The following is a 25,532-nucleotide window of genomic DNA, read 5'->3' as shown; positions in this document are numbered from 1 at the left end:
CGGGCCTCCGCATCACCGAGGTGCCGTTCGACGGCGCGGGCATGGCCCTCTTGTGCGATGTCTCCCTCGGGCGGCCTCGCCCCATCGTGCCCGCGGGCGCGGGTTTTTGACGCCATCCACGGCCTGTCCCACCCGGGCACGAACGCCTCCCAGAGGCTGGTCGCCGACAAGTTCGTCTGGCATGGCCTCCGGAAGGTCGTCCGCGATTGGACCAGGACGTGCCTCGCATGCCAGCGCGCGAAGGTGCACCGCCACACCCAGGCCCCGTTGGCCCCGTTTACGGTGCCTGAACGTCGGTTCGACCACGTTCACGTGGACTTGGTGGGACCTCTGCCCCACTCGCGGGGTTTCACCCACGTCCTCACCATGGTGGACCGCACCACCCTGTGGCCGGAGACCGTGCCTTTGGCGGCGACGACGGCGGCGGACGTCGCGCAGGCGTTCATCGCCACCTGGGTTGCCCGGTTCGGCGCCCCCTCGGACATCTCGTCCGACCGCGGCCCCCAGTTCACCTCAGAGCTCTGGGGGGCGGTCGCACGGGGGTTTGGTGTCCAGCTGCACCGTACCATGGCCTATCACCCCCAGGCCAACGGCCTGTGCGAGCGGTTCCACCGCTCCTTAAAGGCCGCGCTCCGGGCCACCCTCCGCGACGGCGGCTGGGTCGACAGGCTCCCCTGGGTCCTGCTGGGCCTCCGGACGGCGCCCAAGGACGACCTGCGCGCATCCGCGGCGGAGTTGGTCTTCGGACAACCGCTGCGGGTGCCGGGCGAGTTCCTCCCCGACTCCACGGCACCATGGTCCGCGGCGCAGCAGCGCTTCGCGCTGCAGGAGACCGCCCAGAGGTTCGCCCCGGTGCTGACGGCGCACCACGGGCACCCGCCAACGCACGTCGCCCCGGAGCTTCGCACGGCAGAGTACGTGTTCGTCCGACACGACGCCCACCGGACACCGCTGCGGCCCCCGTACGACGGGCTCTTCCGCGTGCTGGAGACCAGGGCGAAGCACTTCACCCTGGACATCGGCGGTACTCCTGACCGCGTTTCCGTGGACCGCCTCAAACCGGCCCACCTCGACGTGGACCACGCCCCGCCAGTGGCTCAGCCCCCGCGTCGGGGCCGCCCCCCGGCGGGCGGACCCCCGGCACGGCCCAACCCCGCCGCCCCCCGGCCCCGCACCCATCCCAGGGGCAGCCGGTGGCATCCCGGCATCCCAGACGCCGCCAGCGGGCGCTTCGGCCGGGTCATCCGTTTGCCCCGCAAACTGACCCTTCAGGTGCACGGGAATTCTGGGGGGGGCGCGTGTGGCGGACACGATGGCTCGCTGGCGCGATGACATCATTCCGCACACCAGGAGGGTGTCGGCCACGCCCGAGGGGTAGGCGTGGCCTCGGGATATACACGGGGCACACAGCCCCAAGCACGGCAGTGCTATAGTTTGACCCTTTGAATAAAGACGCTTGTGTTTACATCGTTGTTGCTTCCTTTATTGGCAAGACAAGTCGCGCGCATAGCACCGCGCTACAACATCATTATACATAAAAACCACCGTTTAGAGGCCATTTTTCCCCGCAAAGCGGGGGTTGGCCTTTTCGGGGACCGTGGTTGTTGTTGTTTTTTGGTCCCCTTTTTGAAGCAATGTTTTACGGCCGGATGCCCTTCCTGCCGCCAACCCTGTTTGTTGCCTTTTACGACAAGCAGGGAATTACCAGTGAACTGGTACTCAATTAGCCGACCTCGGAAGGATGACAGGCTGAGTCAACCCCCCTGGCGTTAATTCAGCGATCGACCGGGATTCGAACCCAGGATCCTTGGATCCTAAGCTGGCACCCTAGCCGCTAGCCCAACACCAGGGCCCAACATCATTATACATACCTGTACCAAATTTGAATTAGATCACTTCAGCCGTTCTCAAGATATAGACCTATTACAGACTTTGACCTTTGACCTCTTGACCCCAAAATCTAATCAGTTCATCTTTACATCATTCTACATAAGCGTACCAAATTTGGTCAGAATCCCATCACTGGTGCAGAAGTTATCGCAGTAACAGGATTTTTACGTAACATGACCTCTGACCGTTGGCCTTTGACCTCGTGACCCCAAAATCTAATCAGTTCATCTTTACCTCATTATACATACCTGCACCAAGTTTGACTAAGATCCCTTCAGCCATTCTCAAGTTATCGCAGTAACGAAAACTATCATGGACGGACAGACGGACAGACAACCTGTAAATATAATGCCCCCGGCGACTTCGTCGGCAGAAGCATAAAAACGAAGAGCGTGGTATCCAGAGTATCAGAGAGTTTATGTCAATGAGGAACTAGACTGGGCTCAAAACACTGCCTTAGAGAACTCCAGCCTGCACTGGGTGGAGGGGAGAAGAGTGTTCCATTGATGGAAACATGACTGCATGCATGGAGGAAGTCAGAAGTCCAGGAATGATGGTGGCCTTGATGCCACTGGCAGGGAGCCAAGCAAAGCAGGATGGCATTGACTTCACAATGCACGAGATATGTCCAGGGAGACTGTCCTAACCCCTTGTTAGATATTGAGGGCCTACAACCGATATTGTATTATGACTGAAGAAACACATGCACACGTATACACAAACACACACACAATGGGAATCAGGCAAATGAACAGGTCTTGAGTAAAGCTAGAACGTTGATTCATACCACAGTTAATACACATTATTTGACACGCAAAGGTTTTTGTATGGTCTTCACTGCGATGTTGGAGGTGATAAAAACAAGAGCCATGCGAAAGTAGATTGACAATGATACTGTGGCGGACACAAAAGCCCACTGGCGTGGTGACATCATTCCACGCACCAAGTGGGCGGTGGCCACGCCCGAGGGGTAGGCGTGGCCTCATGATATACACAGGGCGACCAGCCCGGAACATTTCAGTGTTACAGTGTAGTCTTACAATAAAGACGTTTATATGTTACCGCTTGTCCGCTTCCTCCTTGCTCACAAGCAGCGCGCGTAACGCCGCGCTTTACTGGTGACCCTCGACGTTGGATCTGCCGGAGCGATCCTTCCACACGCGACGCCATCGCCATGGCCGACTTCGTCAAACTTCCGGAATTTTGGGAGGCTCAGGCCGAAGTCTGGTTCGTCCAGGCCGAAGCCCAATTTCAGCTTCGGCACCTCACCGGCGATGACACGCGCTATTGCCACGTCGTCGCCTCCCTCGGGCCCGGCACGGCCGCTCGAGTTGTGTCCGTCCTTCGCCACCCACCGAAAGGCCACAAGTACGAGGCACTCAAGCGGCTACTCCTAGCCACGTTCAGCCTCACGGACGACGCACGGGCCGACCGCCTCCTGGATCTCCCCGAGCTCGGTGAGACGCGCCCGTCGGTCCGAATGGACCATATGCTGTCACTGTTGGGCGACAAAGCCCCCGGTTCGCTATTCCGGGCGCTTTTCCGTCGCCAACTTCCAGCGCAGGTTCGCCTCGTGTTGGCCGGGACCGGGCTAACGGAACCCCGAGCATTGGCGGCCGAGGCGGACAAGTACTTCGCCGTTTCGGACACGCGGGCGAGCGTCGGCGTGGCCGTCACGGCATTCGACGCTGATATTCAGCAGCATGCTGATACGCACCTCGTGAACGCCGCACGCCCCGCCCACCGCCGCGGCGAAAACCGCCACCGCGGGGAAACCCGTCGACTCCACCGGCCTGGCGGAGCCAGCCGCGCTCCTCCAGCTCCACCACCTGGTGCTGGTTCCACGCCAAGTTCGGCCACGAAGCTCGGCGGTGTCATCCGCCGTGCTCCTTCAACGGGTCGGGAAACGCCCGGGCCGGCGCTCAATTGTGGCGATGAGCGCCGGCCGTTCGAGCAGCCTGCTGTTCATAACGGACACCTTCTCCAGGCGCCGTTACCTGTGCGACACGGGAGCACAGGTGAGTGTCATTCCCGCCGGCACGTCAGACAAACACGCCGCGGGTGGGGGCCCCGCGCTGCTTGCCGCGAACGGGACGCCCATCCGTACGTACGGAAAACGCTGCCTCTCTCTGCGGTTTGGAGGGCAGGTTTTCCGATGGACGTTCGTCACCGCCGACGTGCCCATGGCACTGCTTGGCGCGGACTTCCTGTGCGCTAATGGGCTCCTGGTCGACGTCAAGCGCAGACGGCTTGTCCAGGCCGAGACGTTCAGCTCGCTCGCATGTGCGTTGCCCAGCTCAACGAGCGGCTTGCCAAGCGGCTTGCCGAACGATTCGGTTCCGGCCACGTTGGTCTGTACGCTTCCGGCAGCGGACGCATTCACCCGCCTCCTCGCCGGCTTCCCGGCCCTAACGCGGCCCACCTTCTCGGCGGGGGCCGTCAAGCACGGGGTGGCCCATCACATCCCCACCATCGGGCCACCGGTCTACGCCCGGGCACGCCGCCTCGAGCCGACGAAGCTGGCGGTGGCAAAAGCGGAGTTCGCTACCCTGGAGCGACTCGGCATCGTTCGGCGCTCAGAGAGCGCTTGGGCGTCGCCGCTGCACATCGTGCCGAAGCCCGGCGGGGGATGGCGACCGTGCGGGGACTATCGCCGTCTCAATGACGCCACGACTCCCGACCGCTACCCCGTCCCCCACATTCAGGACTTTTCCGCCCGTTTGGCGGGCAGGTCCTTCTTCTCGAAGGTGGACCTCATACGCGGCTACCATCAGGTCCCCGTCAGGCCGGAGGACGTCCCGAAGACGGCGGTCATCACGCCATTCGGACTCTTCGAGTTCCTGCGCATGCCCTTCGGTCTGAAGAATGCGGCTCAGGCGTTCCAGCGACTGATGGACAGCGTCCTGCGCGACTTGGATTTTGTCTACGTCTACCTGGACGATATCCTCGTCGCCAGCGCGTCCCGCGAAGAGCACCTACGCCACCTCCGCACGCTCTTCGAACGCCTGGGCCAGCATGGCCTGATTGTGAACCCCGCAAAGTGCCGGTTCGGCGCCGCCACAATCGATTTTCTGGGGCACCGTGTCACCAGGCACGGAGCCGTCCCCCTGCCGGCCAAGGTGGAGGCGGTGAAGGGGTTTCCGCGCCCCTGCACGATCAGAGGGCTGCAGGAGTTCCTGGGCATGGTGAACTTTTACCATCGGTTCCTGCCCCGTATCGCCCAGCTCCTGCGCCCCCTGCACGAAGCTCTCCGAGGTAAGCCGGGCAAAGGCGACGTTACCTGGACCGAGCAGATGGACACGGCGTTCACGGGCGCGAAGCTCGCCTTGGCTAACGCCACCATGCTCGCGCACCCGGCGCCCGATGCACCGATCGCCCTCACCACCGATGCCTCGGTCTACGTGGTGGGCGCGGTGCACGAGCAATGGGTGCATGGAGCTTGGCAACCGCTGGCGTTCTTTAGCCGGCAGCTTCGCCCGCCCGAACGCCGTTACAGTACCTTCGACCGCGAGTTGCTCGGACTTCACTTGGCGGTCAGGCACTTCCGCCACCTGCTCGAGGGCCGGGCGTTCACTGCCTTCGTCGACCACAAGCCGCTGATCTTCGCGATGGGCAAGGTCACCGAGCCGTGGTCGGCCCGGCAGCAGCGTCACCTCTCGGCCGTGTCCGAGTACACGACGGACATCCAGCACGTCGCGGGGAAGGACAACCCGGTGGCGGATTGCCTTTCCCGGGCCGTCGCCCACGCAGTCCACCTCGGCATCGACTATGCCCGGATGGCAGCGGACCAGGCCGCTGACCCCGACGTCCAGGCCTTGCGGACCGCCGTCACGGGCCTACGCGTCACCGAGGTGCCGTTCGACGGCGCGGGCACGGCCCTCTTGTGCGACGTCTCCCTCGGGCGTCCTCGCCCCATTGTGCCCGCGGGCTGGCAGCGCCAGGTGTTTGACGCCATCCACGGCCTGTCCCACCCGGGCGCGAGGGCCTCCCAAAGGCTGATCGCCGACAAGTTCGTCTGGCATGGCCTCCGGAAGGCCGTCCGCGGCTGGGCCAGGACGTGCCTCGCGTGCCAGCGCGCCAAGGTGCACCGGCACACCCAGGCCCCGTTGGCCCCGTTCACGGTGCCGGAACGCCGGTTTGACCACGTCCACGTGGACCTGGTGGGACCTCTGCCCCCCTCGCGGGGTTTCACCTACGTCCTCACCATGGTGGACCGCACCACCCGGTGGCCGGAGGCCGTGCCCTTGGCGTCGACAACGGCGGCCGATGTCGCGCAGGCTTTCATCGCCACCTGGGTCGCCCGGTTCGGCGCCCCCTCAGACATCTCATCCGACCGCGGCCCCCAGTTCACCTCAGAGCTCTGGGGGGCGGTTGCGCAGGGGCTCGGGGTCCGGCTGCACCGAACCACGGCCTACCACCCCCAGGCTAACGGCCTGTGTGAGCGATTTCACCGCTCATTGAAGGCCGCGCTCCGGGCCACCCTCCGCGACGGCGGCTGGGTCGACAGGCTCCCCTGGGTCCTGCTGGGCCTCCGGACGGCGCCCAAGGAGGACCTGCGCGCATCCGCGGCGGAGTTGGTCTTCGGGCAACCGCTGCGGGTGCCGGGCGAGTTCCTCCCCGACTCCACGGCACAGCAGCGCTCCGCTCTGCAAGAGACCGCCCGGAGGTTCGCCCCGGTGCCAACGGCATGCCACGGGCACCCACCGACGCACGTCGCCCCGGAGCTTCGCACGGCGGAGTACGTCTTCGTCCGCCACGATGCCCATCGGACACCACTGCGGCCCCCGTACGACGGGCCTTTCCGCGTGCTGGAGACCGGGGCGAAGCACTTCACCCTGGACATCGGCGGTACTCCTGACCGTGTTTCGGTAGACCGCCTCAAGCCGGCCCACCTCGATGTGGACCATCCACCGCCAGTGGCCCGACCCCCACGTCGGGGCCGCCCTCCTGCGGGCGGACCCCCGGCACCGCCCAGCCCTGCCGCCACGCCGCCCCCCGGTCCTGCACCCATCCCAGGGGCAGCCAGGGGCATCCCACCTGGCATCCCTGCACCCCGGACGCCGCCGATCGCCAGGGGGCGCTTCGGCCGGGTCATTCGTCTGCCCCGCAAACTGGCCCTCCAGGTGCGCGGGAATTCTGGGGGGGCGCGTGTGGCGGACACAAAAGCCCACTGGCGTGGTGACATCATTCCACGCACCAAGTGGGCGGTGGCCACGCCCGAGGGGTAGGCGTGGCCTCATGATATACACCGGGCGACCAGCCCGGAACATTTCAGTGTTACAGTGTAGTCTTACAATAAAGACGTTTATATGTTACCGCTTGTCCGCTTCCTCCTTGCTCACAAGCAGCGCGCGTAACGCCGCGCTTTAATACTACATATTAGCTTTGGTTTGTATCAGTTTGAATACAGACATGATGTAGAATGAACTATTACATGATCTGTTGGGCCTCTCACTGTATTGGACAGGGTATTCATCAAGAGTACATTTTAACACTACACACTGCACGTCTCATTCGCTCAATCGGTCTCAATTCAATCGGAATCGCTCGGAGTCAATCGGAGTCAATCGGAGTCAATCGGAATCAATTCGGTCAATCGCTGAATTAACGCCAGGGGGGTTGACTCAGCCTGTCATCCTTCCGAGGTCGGCAAATTGAGTTCCAGTTCACTGGTAATTCCCTGCTTGTCGTTAAAAGGCGGCAAAAAGGGTTGGCGTCAGGAAGGGCATCCGGCCGTAAAACATTGCTTCAAAAAGGGGACCGAAAAACAACAACCACAGTTCCCGAAAAAGGCCAACCCCCGCTTGCGGGGAAAAATGGCCTCTAAAGGTGGTTTTTACACTGCACGTCTCATTCACCTGATGAGGGCACTTCTTATTTTCACCACGAGGGGGAGAGAATATGAGGCTCTGGGATTTTAAAATTTTTACAGTGAAGGGGGGATGTGGGTGGCACCCCCTTTTTTAGTGTGAATTCCAAGCTGCCCTGAAGTACTGCAGTCAATGACAAAGTTAAGACTTGCATCAGCACTAATAAGACCGGACAAGCGAAACAGGTTATCTACTCCATGAAGCTGGGTAATGAACTGGGTGGCTTTTTAAAACTGACTATTAAGGCCTGGGATGAGTGACGTTTAATCTGACAATCTGATAGTGACATGTTAATTCCCATGAGATGAGCTCAGTTTCTAGATATAGTATTACAATTCCTCAACACTGCTGCATTCAGTCACATATAACCTCTGGGATACTTGTCAAGTGTCCTCACCACTCGACAACCACCATACTCCCAAGAGTTTATTTATCTAGTACAACCAGTGCAACAAAAGTTGAAAATAATTAATTCGAGTGAAAATGAGTTATCAGTGCAAAGACCTGCATTGCTATAGCCTCATCGCCAAAGTGCAAAGATTGACTGTGGGGGATGAGAAAATAACTTACCAAACAGGAATAATCAGATACCTTGTTGTCGAGGTCAAATAGGTAGGAGTCATCTTCTCGGATGTCTGCTTCAGCATCTGAAATAATCTCCCCTACATACCTGCATGTAGACAAAACAAAAGAAAAACATCAAAAGAAAAACAAATAAAATTCGACGAAGATGATATAAACTCAATCCAAAATATATCACTTTTCACCCGATCTCTCAATGGTGAAGAATCACTTAAGAATTAAATAATTCTCGTATCCGAATCCATATTCAGATATTTTCGTCCTTGTCGCACACCCAACCGGTCCACCAAGTTTCGTCCAAATCAGTCCATAACTTTTTGAGATATCATGCTATGTATCGTTTTTAGTCCTATTACTCAATGGTGAAGAATCACTTGAAAAGTTCTACTAGCCGGATCCGAATCCGGATCTTCACCAAAATCTAATCATTTCGTCCTTGTCACATACATTACCTCTTAGACTGAAATCGAGCACGAGTGACTTTGTATTTATTTGGGAGGGTCCAAAGTGCAAACTCTAAAAGATTGGGAGAGGTCTCATCAAAAAGCAAAATGATGCATGTCTGACTGATGCACACCAACACACACACACACACACACACACACACACACACACACACACACACACACACACACACACACACACACACACACACACACACACACACACACAATGAGGTCAAGAGATCTTGGAAGCTGAAGAGTGTCGAAATTGTACCAGTGATAATTGGAGCAACAGGAATGACAAAGAAGAACCTCACTGAGATTTTAAAAACCATCCCCAGGAATATTACCACAAATGAACTACAACTGGACGCAATCCGGGGTTCGGTGACGATCCTGAAAAGAGCCCTTGGAATATGAAAACGTTGAACAGCTTGTTCCATGAACTGTGATCTCTTACCAAAGAGGAGGTGGTTACTTTGGGTCCTGGGAGGACTCCGTTCCACCTCCTGAAACCCGCAAATGGAGATAACAACCAAAGACACACACTGACACACACCAACACACACACGCGCACGCACGTAACTGGGGAAAAGACATCATTGGCTATTTTTGCTTGGAATCACAACCCACAAACCAAAAATAATGGAAACATTAATCATTGCTTCCCATGTCATTTCATATCAAGCAATGGTAAGGTAATTTGCAATACAATGACATTTTGTTAACCTCATTTTTGTAAAATAACCACAGGTAATAACACAACTACGATTACTTATTGAATGCCCCAAGTATTCCTACCTTGTTCCAGAATCAGCCAGGGAGAATTTTTGACCCAAGACTTTCCCGAACCAGCTGGCCAAACCTGACGTTTGACTGAGGGTGACTTGGGCAGGAATTTGTAATTTGTTCAGGGTGCTGGCGATAACTCGCCTACTCTTCACGAAAGACACAGTGGGAACTTTAACATCCACCAATGAATGACCAATGCTGGCGGAGGGGTCTTCGTTCTTCACAACCTTCCAATAATCGGCGCACACATTCATGCAAAACCATGCATGCGGAACACCAATCCGACGGTGGATAATCGGATTGGGACTAAAACCTTGACCAGACAGTTCAAAGGTAAGTGCTCTACTTCTGCACTCCTGCCAGATTTGCATGTAATAACAACACTATAAAATGGACAGTCATTGTGAAATAGACGAATATACAGGGCATCCACAAATTAACGTTCCAAATTCAAATCATGATTAAAAAGTGTGAAATGGGATACTAAAGCGCGGCGTTACGCGCGCTGCTTGTGAGCAAGGAGGAAGCGGACAAGCGGTAACATATAAACGTCTTTATTGTAAGACTACACTGTAACACTGAACTCCTCCGGGCTGGTCGCCCGGTGTATATCATGAGGCCACGCCTACCCCTCGGGCGTGGCCACCGCCCACTTGGTGCGTGGAATGATGTCACCACGCCAGTGGGCTTTTGTGTCCGCCACACGCCCCCCCCCAGAATTCCCGCGCACCTGGAGGGCCAGTTTGTGGGGCAGTCGAATGACCCGGCCGAAGCGCCCCCTGGCGATCGGCGGCATCCGGGGTGCAGGGATACCAGGTGGGATGCCCCTGGCTGCCCCTGGGATGGGTGCAGGACCGGGGGGCGCCGTGGCGGCGGGGCTGGGCGGTGCCGGGGGTCTGCCCGCAGGAGGGCGGCCCCGACGTGGGGGTCGGGCCACTGGCGGTGGATGGTCCACATCGAGGTGGGCCGGCTTGAGGCGGTCTACCGAAACGCGGTCAGGAGTACCGCCGATGTCCAGGGTGAAGTGCTTCGCCCCGGTCTCCAGCACGCGGAAAGGCCCGTCGTACGGGGGCCGCAGTGGTGTCCGATGGGCATCGTGGCGGACGAAGACGTACTCCGCCGTGCGAAGCTCCGGGGCGACGTGCGTCGGTGGGTGCCCGTGGCATGCCGTTGGCACCGGGGCGAACCTCTGGGCGGTCTCTTGCAGAGCGGAGCGCTGCTGTGCCGCGGACCATGGTGCCGTGGAGTCGGGGAGGAACTCGCCCGGCACCCGCAGCGGTTGCCCGAAGACCAACTCCGCCGCGGATGCGCGCAGGTCCTCCTTGGGCGCCGTCCGGAGGCCCAGCAGGACCCAGGGGAGCCTGTCGACCCAGCCGCCGTCGCGGAGGGTGGCCCGGAGCGCGGCCTTCAATGAGCGGTGAAATCGCTCACACAGGCCGTTAGCCTGGGGGTGGTAGGCCGTGGTTCGGTGCAGCCGGACCCCGAGCCCCTGCGCAACCGCCCCCCAGAGCTCCGAGGTGAACTGGGGGCCGCGGTCGGATGAGATGTCTGAGGGGGCGCCGAACCGGGCGACCCAGGTGGCGATGAAAGCCTGCGCGACATCGGCCGCCGTTGTCGACGCCAAGGGCACGGCCTCCGGCCACCGGGTGGTGCGGTCCACCTTCGAGAAGAAGGACCTGCCCGCCAAACGGGCGGAAAAGTCCTGAATGTGGGGGACGGGGTAGCGGTCGGGAGTCGTGGCGTCATTGAGACGGCGATAGTCCCCGCACGGTCGCCATCCCCCGCCGGGCTTCGGCACGATGTGCAGCGGCGACGCCCAAGCGCTCTCTGAGCGCCAAACGATGCCGAGTCGCTCCAGGGTAGCGAACTCCGCTTTTGCCACCGCCAGCTTCGTCGGCTCGAGGCGGCGTGCCCGGGCGTAGACCGGTGGCCCGACGGTGGGGATGTGATGGGCCACCCCGTGCTTGACGGCCCCCGCCGAGAAGGTGGGCCGCGTGAGGGCCGGGAAGCCGGCGAGGAGGCGGGTGAATGCGTCCGCTGCCGGAAGCGTACAGACCAACGTGGCCGGAACCGAATCGTTCGGCAAGCCGCTTGGCAAGCCGCTCGTTGAGCTGGGCAACGCACATGCGAGCGAGCTGAACGTCTCGGCCTGGACAAGCCGTCTGCGCTTGACGTCGACCAGGAGCCCATTAGCGCACAGGAAGTCCGCGCCAAGCAGTGCCATGGGCACGTCGGCGGTGACGAACGTCCATCGGAAAACCTGCCCTCCAAACCGCAGAGAGAGGCAGCGTTTTCCGTACGTACAGATGGGCGTCCCGTTCGCGGCAAGCAGCGCGGGGCCCCCACCCGCAGCGTGCTTGTCTGACGTGCCGGCGGGAATGACACTCACCTGTGCTCCCGTGTCGCACAGGTAACGGCGCCCGGAGAAGGTGTCCGTTATGAACAGCAGGCTGCTCGAACGGCCGGCGCTCATCGCCACAATTGAGCGCCGGCCCGGGCGTTTCCCGACCCGTTGAAGGAGCACGGCGGATGACACCGCCGAGCTTCGTGGCCGAACTTGGCGTGGAACCAGCACCAGGTGGTGGAGCTGGAGGAGCGCGGCTGGCTCCGCCAGGCCGGTGGAGTCGACGGGTTTCCCCGCGGTGGCGGTTTTCGCCGCGGCGGTGGGCGGGGGCGTGGCGGCGTTCACGAGGTGCGTATCAGCATGCTGCTGAACCACAGCGTGCTGTAGAAGATGATGCTGTGGAACATCAGCGTGCTGTAGAAGATGATGCTGTGGAACATCAGCGTGCTGTAGAAGATGATGCTGTGGAACATCAGCGTGCTGTAGAAGATGATGCTGTGGAACATCAGCGTCGAAGGCCGTGACGGCCACGCCAACGCTCGCCCGCGTGTCCGAAGCGGCGAAGTACTTGTCCGCCTCGGCCGCCAATGCTCGGGGTTCCGTTAGCCCGGTCCCGGCCAACGCGAGGCGAACCTGCGCTGGAAGTTGGCGACGGAAAAGCGCCCGGAATAGCGAACCGGGGGCTTCGTCGCCCAACAGTGACAGCATATGGTCCATTCGGACCGACGGGCGCGTCTCACCGAGCTCAGGGAGATCCAGGAGGCGATCGGCCCGTGCGTCGTCCGTGAGGCCGAACGTGGCTAGGAGTAGCCGCTTGAGTGCCTCGTACTTGTGGCCGTCCGGTGGGTGGCGAAGGACGGACACAACTCGAGCGGCCGTGCCGGGCCCGAGGGAGGCGACGACATGGCAGTAGCGCAGGTCGTCGTTGGTGAGGCGCCGAAGCTGAAATTGGGCTTCGGCTTGAACGAACCAGACTTCAGCCTGGGCCTCCCAAAATTCGGGAAGTTTAATCGCCATTGCCTTGTCGTTGGCCATTGCAATGGCGTCGTGTTCGGAAGGATCGCTACGGCAGATCCAACGTCGAGGGTCACCAGTAAAGCGCGGCGTTACGCGCGCTGCTTGTGAGCAAGGAGGAAGCGGACAAGCGGTAACATATAAACGTCTTTATTGTAAGACTACACTGTAACACTGAACTCCTCCGGGCTGGTCGCCCGGTGTATATCATGAGGCCACGCCTACCCCTCGGGCGTGGCCACCGCCCACTTGGTGCGTGGAATGATGTCACCACGCCAGTGGGCTTTTGTGTCCGCCACAATACAAGGATTTGGTACACTGCATGTGGAAGGACATGTCTCAGTGTTTCATTGACTTTTTTTTCATTTATCGGCGTCTCCTGTGACACCTGACGTCACATTTACTGCAAATGGCGTTTCCACAACAAAAAGCACATTGTTGCCTGTTTATAGAGACCAAATCAGCTGCACAGCTCCAATGAAGCTTTAGGGTGACCGATGAAAGGCGACGACCATAAAGAAAAACGATTCGTGAGTGGCACTAAATGTATATGGAGACTGGTAGTCTGGTATACTGGTATACTGGGCTTTATGGCAGAGTGGCCAGACTGAAGCCAAACAGTTCAATCTTGGTTTCATCAGACCACAGAAACTTGTTTCTCACAGTCTGAGAGTCCTTTAGGTGCTTTTTTGCAAACTCCAAGCGGGCTTACATGTGTCTTTCACTGAGGAGAGGCTTCCGTCTGGCCACTCTGCCATAAAGCCCAGATCGGTGCAGTGTTACAGTGATGGAAGTTCTTTCTTTCTGGAAGTTTCTCCCATCTCCACACAGGATCTCTGGAGCTCAGCCAGAGCGACCATCGGGTTCTTGTTCACCTCTATTACCAAGGCCCTTCTCCCCCGATTGCTCAGTTTGGCCTGGCGGCCAGCTCTAGGAAGAGTCCTGGTTGTTCCAAACTTCTTCCATTTAAGAATTATGGAGGCCACTGTGCTCTTGGGAACCTTCAATGCAGCAGAAATTTTTTTGTCGGCTTCCCCAGATCTGTGCCTCGACACAATCCTGTCTCTCAGCACTGCAGGCAGTTCCTTCGACCTCATGGCTTGGCTTTTGCTCTGATATGCATTGTCAGCTGTGAGACCTTATATAGACAGGTGTGTGCCTTTCCAAATCATGTCCAATCAATTGAATTTACCACAGGTGGACTCCAATCAAGGTGTAGAAACATCTCAAAGATGATCAAGAGAAATGGGAGGCACCTGAGCTAAATTTCAAGTGTCATAGCAAAGGGTATGAATACTTATGTCAATGTGATATTTCAGTTTTTTCTTTTTAATAAATTTGCAAAACTTTCTAAAATCTGGTTTTCTCTTTGTCATTATGGGGTATTGAGTGCAGATTGATGAGGGGAAAAATGAATTTAAACGATTTCAGCATAAGGCTGCAACATAACAAAATGTGAAAAAAAGTGAATGGGTTTGAATACTTTCTGAATGCACTGTATATGTACATATAAATTGTTGTGGTTTTCAGAATAAAGGATAACCCCCCTCGTAGGTAGTTGCACCACACACAACATGTAGCCTCGCTTAGTTCAGTTATTTCTTATTAAATGTAAGCTTAGTCTCCTTTCCGGTGTTAGTATGCGTTGAGCAGGCCAGTAAGTGTAGGCCTCGATTATGCTAGAATGCCATGTGCTATGCCTGGAACAAGTCTGGCAGGCCCAAGGGAGGAGCTGCAGGGGAGTGGCCGGTAAGCGGCGAGTAGCCAATCGGAGCTCAAGGGGAGTGGCTAACAACGGCAGCGAGGGGAGGGGCTTGGAACATTCGGGTAAGACTGGGGAGGGGCGATATAAAACCCTGCCCCGGGCCCCCCGCCCCAGTGCAGAAGTGACCAAGTGAGAGAGAGAGAGAGAGAGAGAGAGAGAGAGAGAGAGAGAGAGAGAGAGAGAGAGAGAGAGAACGAGTCAGAGCTTCAGTCAGAGCTGAGTCAGAGTGCAGCAGTGACCAGGTCCCAGTGAGGGAGAGAGAGAGAGAGAGAGAGAGAGAGAGAGAGAGAGAGAGAGAGAGAGAGAGAGAACGAGTCACGAGTCTACGAGTCACGAGTGAAGTCAGTCGGTTGCTTGTTATAGCCCTCTCTGTGCACGAACTCTCCCTGTGCCCTGTGCTCTGCGGCTGTTAATCGCGCTTGCGAAGACGATCCATCCCGGGACCACAGACGCCAACGAGCTACCTGTACACATGCCGCGAACATCCGAGGGCCATGCCCGGCTAGCTGTCCGGAGCGAACGGCGCCAAGGCGCGTTTGGAGCGCGAACTTGTCCTTCCTTCTTTTCCCTGCGTGGGTGAGTGGGCCCTTGTCCGGGGATTAAGTAAGATTGACTAAGTATCTGCTGTGTGTCTCTTCTCTTTACTCTGATCACTGTATAATTGTAAATAAACCTGTGTTCTTCCTTCCATTTGACTGTGCATGTCATTTCACCCCATTGGCCTAGCATTGCACGAATAAAACCGCTCAAATCGGGTTCAATAGGAATTAACGGCACAGGTCACGTGACATGCGAACCGCTCAGCGTATCCGATTAGCGTGACCCGTGTGAGGTCCAGTCCCCGTTCTCGTGGCGGCGTGTGTATCGAAGGTACGTAGGGATTCGACCAGATACCCTTCCGCATGCTCGCTATGGGAATGGCGACTCGGCCTCATGGACTCGAAGCTCGAAGGGGGAAAAGGGTTTAACCCCCCTCTGTACGTCGACGGGCTCGAGAAAATCCGCAACAATATATATATATATATATATATATATATATATATATATATATATATATATACACAAAGAATTAAGTTAAGCACCCCCCCCGTTTTTTTACAACCTCGCACATTACAAGTTTGTTGTCGTCAAAACAGTGTAATATACCCATGATATTGCTATATTTTCTGGAGAAGTGATATTATGGTCACATAAAAACATAACAATCATGCCGTTTTCAATATTTTATTCTGAATAATTAAAGGTGAAATTTTTTGGGAATTTTAGGCATATTTTCACCTCAATTTAAGTATGGAGCTATAGGTCCATCACGGACAGTGTGGATGACGTTTATGTTTTCTAACGTACAGTCATTGTTCTGAGAAGACCTCTAGCGATCTTTGCGTCAATAACGTGTGTAGGACCCACGTGATCGGATCACTGACTCAACCAATCACTTTTTTTCACTTTGATCACTCAATTTCATCAATGGATAATTGCTAATGTCATACCAATCATTATTTGTTCTCACATACCTTAGAATATATGCCAATGTATACATATACACAAAGAATATATATTAGGGGGTGCTTACCTTAATTCGTTGTGTAGGGGTGCTTAACTTAATTCTTTGTGTATATATATATATATATATACACAGGCTTGGCATTTAATATGGAATTTTTTTTTTTTCTTGACCTGGGTTTACTTTCTTAACTCAGTATATCAATCTGGTGAGTTTCTTTTACACTTTGGTGATTTATTTGTTAAAAGAACCATGTCACTGATTGTCTGTCGCAGCAAGAAGTCAACAACAGGATTATATCACAGGTGGCGTGGCAAAATGTACGGACAGGTGCATTTGAAGATTGGCTTCACAGTCGGGTATACAAGGGTTGCTGCGTTCTGTATTAGTGGAAAACAACTGCTGCACGTCTCCAAAAGTTATTGCCGCTTCCTCTGGAGATGGTCCGTCAACTCGACAATGTTGTTTGTCATGGAGTGGTGGCCTTACGAAATTACGGCATGAAACAGCGTGCTATTGCTCAGCAGTATGGCATCACTCAAGGTCAGGTGTCAAAGATCCTGAAACGAAATGCTCAGAGGGGTGTCCCTACTCCAATACCGAGGCCAGGACGTCCCCGCAGAACCACAAGGAGGGATGATCGCCAGCTGCACCGGTTAGTCCGCAATGGCCATACCAAGTCAGCTAATCGGCTTAGGGCTGAGTGGCAGCAACTGACAAATGTGCCTGTATCCAGAAGGCTAGTCAACCAATGACTGGTTCAAGCAGGCTATCGTGCCAGGCGTCCCCTGGGAAAGGCACGCCTGACCAGACAACACCGCTAGCGCCGATTGCAGTGGGCCAGAGAGCACCGTCAATGGCAGCGAGGACACTGGAATCACGTGATCTTCAGTGACGAGTCTAGATTTCTGGTCTATCGTCAAGATGGCTGCGTCCGAGTGCGCAGACAAGTGCATGAAGCCTTCAACAAAGATTGTATAGTGCCAAGAGTCCAAGCTGGAGGTGGTGGGGTGACCACTGGGCTGCTTTTCATGCAGGGGGCAAAACTAACCTTGTTGTTCTGAATGGAAACCTGAACCAGTTCAAGTACAGGGCCATTCTGGAAGAAACATTGCTTCCATTTGCTCGTGCAGCCTTTCGAGGAAGCTTTGTCTTCCAAGATGACAATGCACGGCCTCATCGTGCTCGCATGATCCAACACTTGCTTGCTGACCAAGGTGTAGAGCATATGGAGTGGCCTGTCATGTCCCCGGATATTAATCCGATAGAGAACTTGTGGGCAGAATTAACGCGTCAAATCGACCACTTGGACCAGCAGCCGACCTCTGTGCGTGAATTGCAGCAGGCTATTGTCACTACATGGCAAGCGATTCCTGTCCAAACCTTGGCAAATCTCGTGAACAGCCTGCCTCAACGTGTATGTGCTCTCCTGAATGCTCGTGGGGGTTACACGAAATACTGAACTGTAATTTTACTGTCCGTAATCCCAGTCGTAATATAACTTTTGTGTTTGCTAAAAAAAATTTTGGCTAATGTGCAAAATAAAGAGATACTTCTGGAAAACGTACATTAGTTTAACACAGTACTGTCCATGAATTGAGTTCGATATCAGTTTACATTACTTTCAAGGATCAATTTATTTGTTTCGAAATGTCAAATGTGGTTTTTGTTTCTTTAAAAGGTCACATTAACAAAATCTAGAATAATTTCAACATAATTCCAATGAACTTTAGGCTCTAAGACATCTTGAAAAGTAAGTTCACCCCCACAAAAAAAATATTCCATATTAAATGCCAAGTCTGTATATATATATATATATATATATATATATATATATATATACAGATATGAATATATGCTTGTGATATATATATATATATATATATATATATATATATATATATATATATATATATATATATATATATATATATATATATATATGTAATTGTTAGATTAAATAAGACGCGGACGTAGCTTCAGGACGTCGATCTTTAATTGTCGACAAGCTTTCGACCAACAAAGGTCTCCTTCTGAGTCTACAAAAACAGCAGGCATGTATATCAGTCAAGTATGTATGGTGATATGTGTGTGAGATGTGTGATGTGTGTAGAAAATGCATACAGAAGGAAGAGCCACGCCAAAGTTCACTCACCAGCCCCAAGTTCAACGGAAGTGACCGTTTGCGTTACAGTTAGGGTGCACGTGCATATACAAATATAGAGATATACATACATAAACACACAAGCATATATTCATATCCCATTTATATTCATATAATATATTTATATATTTATATAAATGACATATAAAGGTAGAATGAATGAATGAATGAATGAATGAATGAATGAATGGGTTACGGTTAACAATTTGATTGGGTTGATGTGGGAACATGCTTTAGTCATCAAAATTTATGCCATGAGGGACTTTTGTCCGAAGTTTGTGTATCCAAAAGGACTCACGTTTCAGAATCGTGGTGTGTGATCGATTTGTGATTGATTCAATGGCAGAGATCTGAATGTCATTTATAGAGTGATCCGGTTGATTAAAGTGTATCGTGTAAGGTAGAGATTTGCCCTGACTGGTGTGGAAGTTATTGATTTCTGACCGGGTGTTATTAAATCGTGTGTAGAGTGTATTCTCAGTTTTTCCAACATATTGTTTGGTGCACTTTTGGCAAGTGATTAGGTATATGACCCATGTAGATTTGCAGTTCATATAGGAGGTGCTGGGGAATTTTTGTCTAGTGCTAGAACTACAGAATTTGTTTCCTTCTAGTAAATGCTTGTGAATAATGCATTTGTTTGCTGTGCATTTATAGAAGCCAGGGATCCTAGTTTCTTTGTTTACTAGGATCAAAGAAAGCACCCACAAAGCAAAGCACCCACAGCCCCACAACAAAGAAACTAGGATCCCTGGCTTCTATAAATGCACAGCAAACAAATGCATTATTCACAAGCATTTACTAGAAGGAAACAAATTCTGTAGTTCTAGCACTGGACAAAAATTCCCCATCACCTCCTATATGAACTGCAAATCTACATGGGTCATATACCTAATCACTTGCCAAAAGTGCACCAAACAATATGTTGGAAAAACTGAAAATACACTCTACACACGATTTAATAACACCCGGTCAGAAATCAATAACTTCCACACCAGTCAGGGCAAATCTCTACCTTACACGATACACTTTAATCAACCGGATCACTCTATAAATGACATTCAAATCTCTGCCATTGAATCAATCACAAATCGATCACACACCACGATTCTGAAACGTGAGTCCTTTTGGATACACAAACTTCGGACAAAAGTCCCTCATGGCATAAATTTTGATGACTAAAGCATGTTCCCACATCAACCCAATCAAATTGTTAACCGTAACCCATTCATTCATTCATTCATCATTCATTCATTCATTCTACCTTTATATGTCATTTATATAAATATATAAATATATTATATGAATATAAATGGGATATGAATATATGCTTGTGTGTTTATGTATGTATATCTCTATATTTGTATATGCACGTGCACCCTAACTGTAACGCAAACGGTCACTTCCGTTGAACTTGGGGCTGGTGAGTGAACTTTGGCGTGGCTCTTCCTTCTGTATGCATTTTCAACACACATCACACATCTCACACACATATCACCATACATACTTGACTGATATACATGCCTGCTGTTTTTGTAGACTCAGAAGAAGACCTTTGTTGGTCGAAAGCTTGTCGACAATTAAAGATCGACGTCCTGAAGCTACGTCCGCGTCTTATTTAATCTAACGATTATTTATTCAATACAAATGAGACGCCCTGCTCGTACTTTGGAGTTTCTACTATTTCTTACAGTTTTATATATATATATATATCAGTCACTATGCGACCTTCATATCATCAGTGGAGAACCGCCAGCAAGGTGTCCCATACAGCTGCTGCTGCACCTTACTGGGAGCGATAAGCACCGCCTGCCACGTGGTAACGTTATCTCTGGTATCCACTCATCATATGGAGTCGACCTGTGTTGTGTTGTTGTGTGTTAAATACTTTACCTCGCCACCAAGTAATTAAAAACACGTCACCACCACAAAATTGAAAACACCTCACAGCCACGAAATTAAAAACACCTCACAGCCACGAAATTAAAAATACCTCACAGCCACAAAATTAAAAACACCTCACAGCCATGAAACTTGTAATTATAAACACCTCACCACCACGAAATTAAAAACACCTCACAGCCACGAAATTAAAAACACCTCACAGCCACGAAATTAAAAAACACCTCACAGCCACGAAACATGAAATTAAAAACACCTCACAGCCACGAAACATGAAATTAAAAACACCTCACCACCACGAAATTAAAAACACCTCACATCAACGAAATTAAAAACACCTCACCACCACAAAATTAAAAACACCTCACAGCCACGAAACACAAAATTAAAAACAACTCAGCCACGAAATTAAAAACACCTCACCACCACGAAATTGAAAACACCTCACAGCTATAAAACACGTAATAAAAACACCTCACAGCCACGAAATTAAAAACACCTCACAGCCACGAAATTAAAAACACCTCACCACCACATCATTTAAAAACACCTCACCACCACATAATTCAAAATACCTCACCACCACATGATTCAAAACCACCACCACGCTATTAAAAACACTTCACAACCACGGAAACACTTCACAACCAAAAAAACACTCAGGGAGTAGTTCAGTGACAACAGACACTGCCCAGATATGTAGATATATAGATAAATGACTGAACCTGAGTTGCTGTTTTTCCATGGTTTGCACCAATCATAATTCAAACAATCGTAATGCACAAATGTATTTGTAATATACGTGATATTACGTTGTATAAACAATTGAAGTTGGGGAAAAAAAAATTTTCACAAAAGAATCCCCCCCCCCCCCCCCACCCAAAAAAAAAAATTGGAAAAAATCTTTCTTTAAAAAATACCCTTAGGACATACCGACGGGAGAGATAGGTGCATACCAGAAGTTTGGTACGATTTCATAAACGTTTGAGGGAGTAGTTCAGTGACAAGACAAGACAAGACAAGACAGACACTGCACAGATATATATATATACCCAAAGAAGCACACTGACCCAATAACATGACACTGACGTGTCAGCTGTTCTCATCAAAACAGCTGTTCACCACCATCTCTTATCTTCCCCCATCCAAAACCTTGACCTTTTCTACCCCCACTAATTCACCCCAGATCCACCTTGTTTGAAATTCCAACTTCTTTCCTGGAAGTCTTGGCAGTGTCCATATGTTTTATACCTCTCCCACCCCCTCCCACAGTTCTCTCGATGTCTCCATGTCTCTCGGTCCCTGCTCTCAAATGTTGTGTTTGTGTCCTTCCCCCTCTCTCCCCATCTTGTCTACCGCTCCCGATGTTATTTGTTTTGTGTGTCTGTTTGTCTTTCTGTGTGATTAATGTTCGCTCTTTCACGAGCCTCGATCTTGTATACAAAAAAAAAAAAAAAAAAAAAAAAAAAACAAAATGTGCATAATGAATATATTATACCAGCACATCATCTCCAAACTAGGAGGCATCCGTGTGATACTCAAGTCTTTGTAGACTGAGATTAAAGCTCTATGTCTATGGTTACAAATAGACAAAGGCAGAGATATCTATCTAGATTTTACCGTTATTATGGGCCTTATGTGCCACCTTTTTATAATAAAAAAGGTAAAACATCAAACATTTAAACATCCTTGGACATGCACCATGACCCCACGGCCAAGGCACACTGTCTATCAAGACTGTCCCATTGGCATACACATGCACCTCAACCAAAAGGCTGAAGCCCATGGTCAATCAAAGCACATGCATCCTGACCCTGAAAGGCCAGAATGCATGGTCATACAATTGGACCCCTCCTCCATAGGAGTGAGTCCCCATGACTTCAACACCACGCCGTCCCGACGAGGGCTTATTTTTCCCTCATCAGGACAACATACTGCAAATTGTTTATTTGTGACCAAACTAAGCCGCTAATAAACACAAACGAGGAAGCAGGGCAGAGATCGAATCTCACCCCAGCAATTGCTGCACGACCTGTGAGCAGCAAGTGTCGCCTGCCACGCGAGCACATTGTCTGTGCCCTGCTCATCGCCAGTTAGGAGGTTTGCAGTCAGGAATATTAAATTTAACCAAAAAAGCACACTGACCCGATGACATGACGCTGACATCATGTGCAAATGGGAGAAGGTCGTGGATGGCCATGCAGGCAGCTGGCACATATTGCCAGTAATAGCTGCATGGCATTGATTATATCTTATGGAGAACAATGGCTGGGATCAACCATCGAGTTTAGACACTGCACGGAAGAAGGCAAGGGCAAACCATTTCCATACATGTCTTCATATGTTACAAATCAAGACGAGGCTGGTGAATGCTCTGGTAATTCCAGTTGCAATGTGTGAATGTGAGTCATTGACAGTTAAAAAGAAGGAAAGGAATATGAGTCAGTTTTGAAATGTGATGTTATATATATATACATAATTTATACACCCAATATATTATACAGTCACGTGAAAAAGTAAGTACACCCCATGTAAAATTTTGACTTTTTCAACATATTTCAACATACAGCTATTTGATCTTCATTTCAACAATATTGACAGATAAAGGTGATAAAATATAACAAATATCATGAAACATTTACATTTTGTAGTCCATTGTATAATTTAAATAAACATAAATGCAAATTTCACATGTGGAAAAAGTAAGTACACCCCTACATTTATCACTACTTCAAATACCTAAAATTAGAATCAGGTGCACCAGCTCAGGTGCAAATGAATAGAACATCGTTAGAGAGGATCTCAGAGGAACCTGTCTTATTTAAACCTCAGACATTTATTTTGGTTTGTTCTTTGTTGTTGAAGTGTGTGGCGTCACTATGCCTCGATCAAAAGAGTTCTCTGAGGCCTTCAGAAAGAAGATAATAGATGCCTACGAGTCTGGGAAGGGATTTAAAAAGATCTCCAAACAATTTGAAATCAATTATTCGACTGTCCGGAAGATCATCTACAAGTGGAGAAGATTCCAAACAACTGCCAACTTGTTCAGGCCAGGCCACCCCAGCAAGTTCAGCCCGAGAGCAGACCGCAAGATGCTGAAAGAAGTCTCTAAGAACCCCAAAATGTCATCATGGGACCTACAGGTAGCTCTTGCCACTGTTGATGTCAAAGTGCACGAGTCTACCATAAGAAAGAGGCTGCACAAATTTGATCCACATGGGAGGTATGCCAGGAGGAAACCTTTGCTGTCCAGAAAGAACATCAGGGCAAGACTAAAGTTTGGCAATGAACACCGAGGCAAAGACCAGCACTTCTGGAACAATGTGCTCTGGAAAGATGAGTCAAAGGTAGAGCTATTTGGCCACAGTACCAGAAGACATGTTTGGCGAAAACCAAAGACAGCATTTGACCACAAGAACCTGATACCAACTGTAAAGCAAGGTGGTGGAAATATTATGGTTTGGGGCAGCTTTGCTGCATCAGGGCCTGGGCAGCTCACCATCATAAAATCCACTATGAATTCTTCATTGCACCAGAGGGTGCTTGAGGATAATGTGAGGCCATCTGTCGGAAAGTTGAAGTTCAACCGAAGGTGGACCTTGCAACATGACAATGACCCTGAACATACCAGTAAATCCACCAAGGAATGGCTGAAAAGAAAGAAATGGAGGGTTCTGCAATGGCCAAGTCAAAGCCCGGATCTATATCCCATCGAGATGTTGTGGGGGGGGATTTGAAACGAGCTGTGCATGCAAGAAACCCCTCAAACATCGCACAGCTGAAAGAATTCTGCATGCAGGAATGGGCAAAAATTTCTCCCAGTCGATGTCAGAGACTGGTAGACAGTTATAAGAAATGCCTACTTGAGGTTGTTTCTGCCAAAGGGGGCAATACCACCTATTAGAGCCAGGGATGTACTTACTTTTTCCACCTGCGAAATTTGCATTTATGTTTATTTAAATTATACAATGGACTACAAAATGTAAATGTTTCATGATATTTGTTCTATTATATCACCTTTATCGATCAATATTGTTGAAATGAAGATTAAATAGCTGTATGTTGAAATATGTTGAAAAAGTCAAAACTTTACATGGGGTGTACTTACTTTTTCACATGACTGTATACCCACACAAGTTTGGGCACCGACTTGCATGTGTTTCACCCAGCAGGTAAACAGCACGTCAGATTCCTGCATCGACAAACACCAGGCATTTAGAGCCCTCATGCTTTGGTGATAATGGCATGATGTACATGTGGCAGGCAACACGTGATTATTAAACACAAAATGAATCTGATCAATATAACCGTTTTTGAAAAAGTGAAGTACGCATCACGAATCTCTATGAACAGAAAATGGAAATACCAAAAATTGAATGTAAATAATTATATGGCAATATGAAACAAAATTATTCATTTCCTGATTTACATTCTTTAATTTCTCTCACATCAAAAATTGATGGATTAATTGGTAGCAAAATATTGATGATGTTGAAATAAGAGTAAAGTTTCATTAACGCAAATACTTAAAAATGAGGATATTCAACTTCCCATTTTTCCCACCGTGGAGATCATGTTCCTACATCACCAACTACCCCACCACCCCTCCATACACTGCGTCTTGCCTTTATCCTTCAAAACCCAGCTCGGTCACCAAGGTACAAGCTAAATGGGTTTACTCACTCGCAGATGAAGGTACCAGGTGAGATGTCATGCAATACCCGTACACCAAAACCCATCTTCTCGGTTTTGTAAAGCTGTAATCGTACCCTGAAACAGAACACACCTGAGCTTCAAAACTGGCAGGCATTCAGTACAATGTAGTGCTGAAAAAATAATTGCAATGGTCACAAATAAATAATCATCCAATTCACAATGCCTTTTTAAAAAGGTCAAGCAGGCTCACAATTAAAAAAAAAAAACCGGAGAATTATCAACTATTTTCTGCTCTACTTCATTTAATGACTGTTAAAATTCACTCGTAGTCGGCAACTAAATCGACACACCTCATTGGCTTTGCTAGTGGGGAGGGTGACTGTGACACCCTGCCAGGACCAAAAAAAAACACCTGGCAAAGAGCGGATCAGCTTCTGTTGGGAGCCAACAGCCATCCCAGTAAGTATATGGTGTCTCCTAAAAACACCCATCCGATTTGGACCGGTTCAAGTCATACTAAAGACTTAAAAAATGGTACGTTCTGCTTCCTTGTTTGAAAAGGATAAAGCGCGACAATCCCCATCGGTTGACCTCCATGGAGAGGAG

The 25,532-nt window shown here is 51.1% G+C and overlaps 1 protein-coding gene across 11 annotated transcripts in view; it reads right to left on the bottom strand.

The window, feature by feature from the left end:
- The window catches only part of LOC137432743 (histone-lysine N-methyltransferase EHMT1), a 280,570-nt gene that overhangs the window by 10,393 nt on the left and 244,645 nt on the right, over positions 1 to 25,532 (bottom strand). For all 11 annotated transcript variants that reach the window (XM_068124901.2, XM_078783567.1, XM_078783569.1 and 8 more), the window contains 2 exons: positions 24,954 to 25,040; positions 8,352 to 8,430 (listed from right to left, as the gene is read on the bottom strand). In XM_068124901.2, the coding sequence (XP_067981002.1) occupies positions 8,352 to 8,430; positions 24,954 to 25,040 (166 nt within the window). The remainder of the gene's footprint in view (positions 1 to 8,351; positions 8,431 to 24,953; positions 25,041 to 25,532) is intronic.

The sequence above is a fragment of the Myxine glutinosa genome, chromosome 8 (genome assembly GCF_964187855.1).
Source record: "Myxine glutinosa chromosome 8, kmMyxGlut1.1, whole genome shotgun sequence".
NCBI classification, from domain to species: Eukaryota; Metazoa; Chordata; class Myxini; order Myxiniformes; family Myxinidae; genus Myxine; species Myxine glutinosa.
Note: the sequence above shows the minus strand (reverse complement) of the source record. Positions and strands in the feature narration are given on the sequence as shown.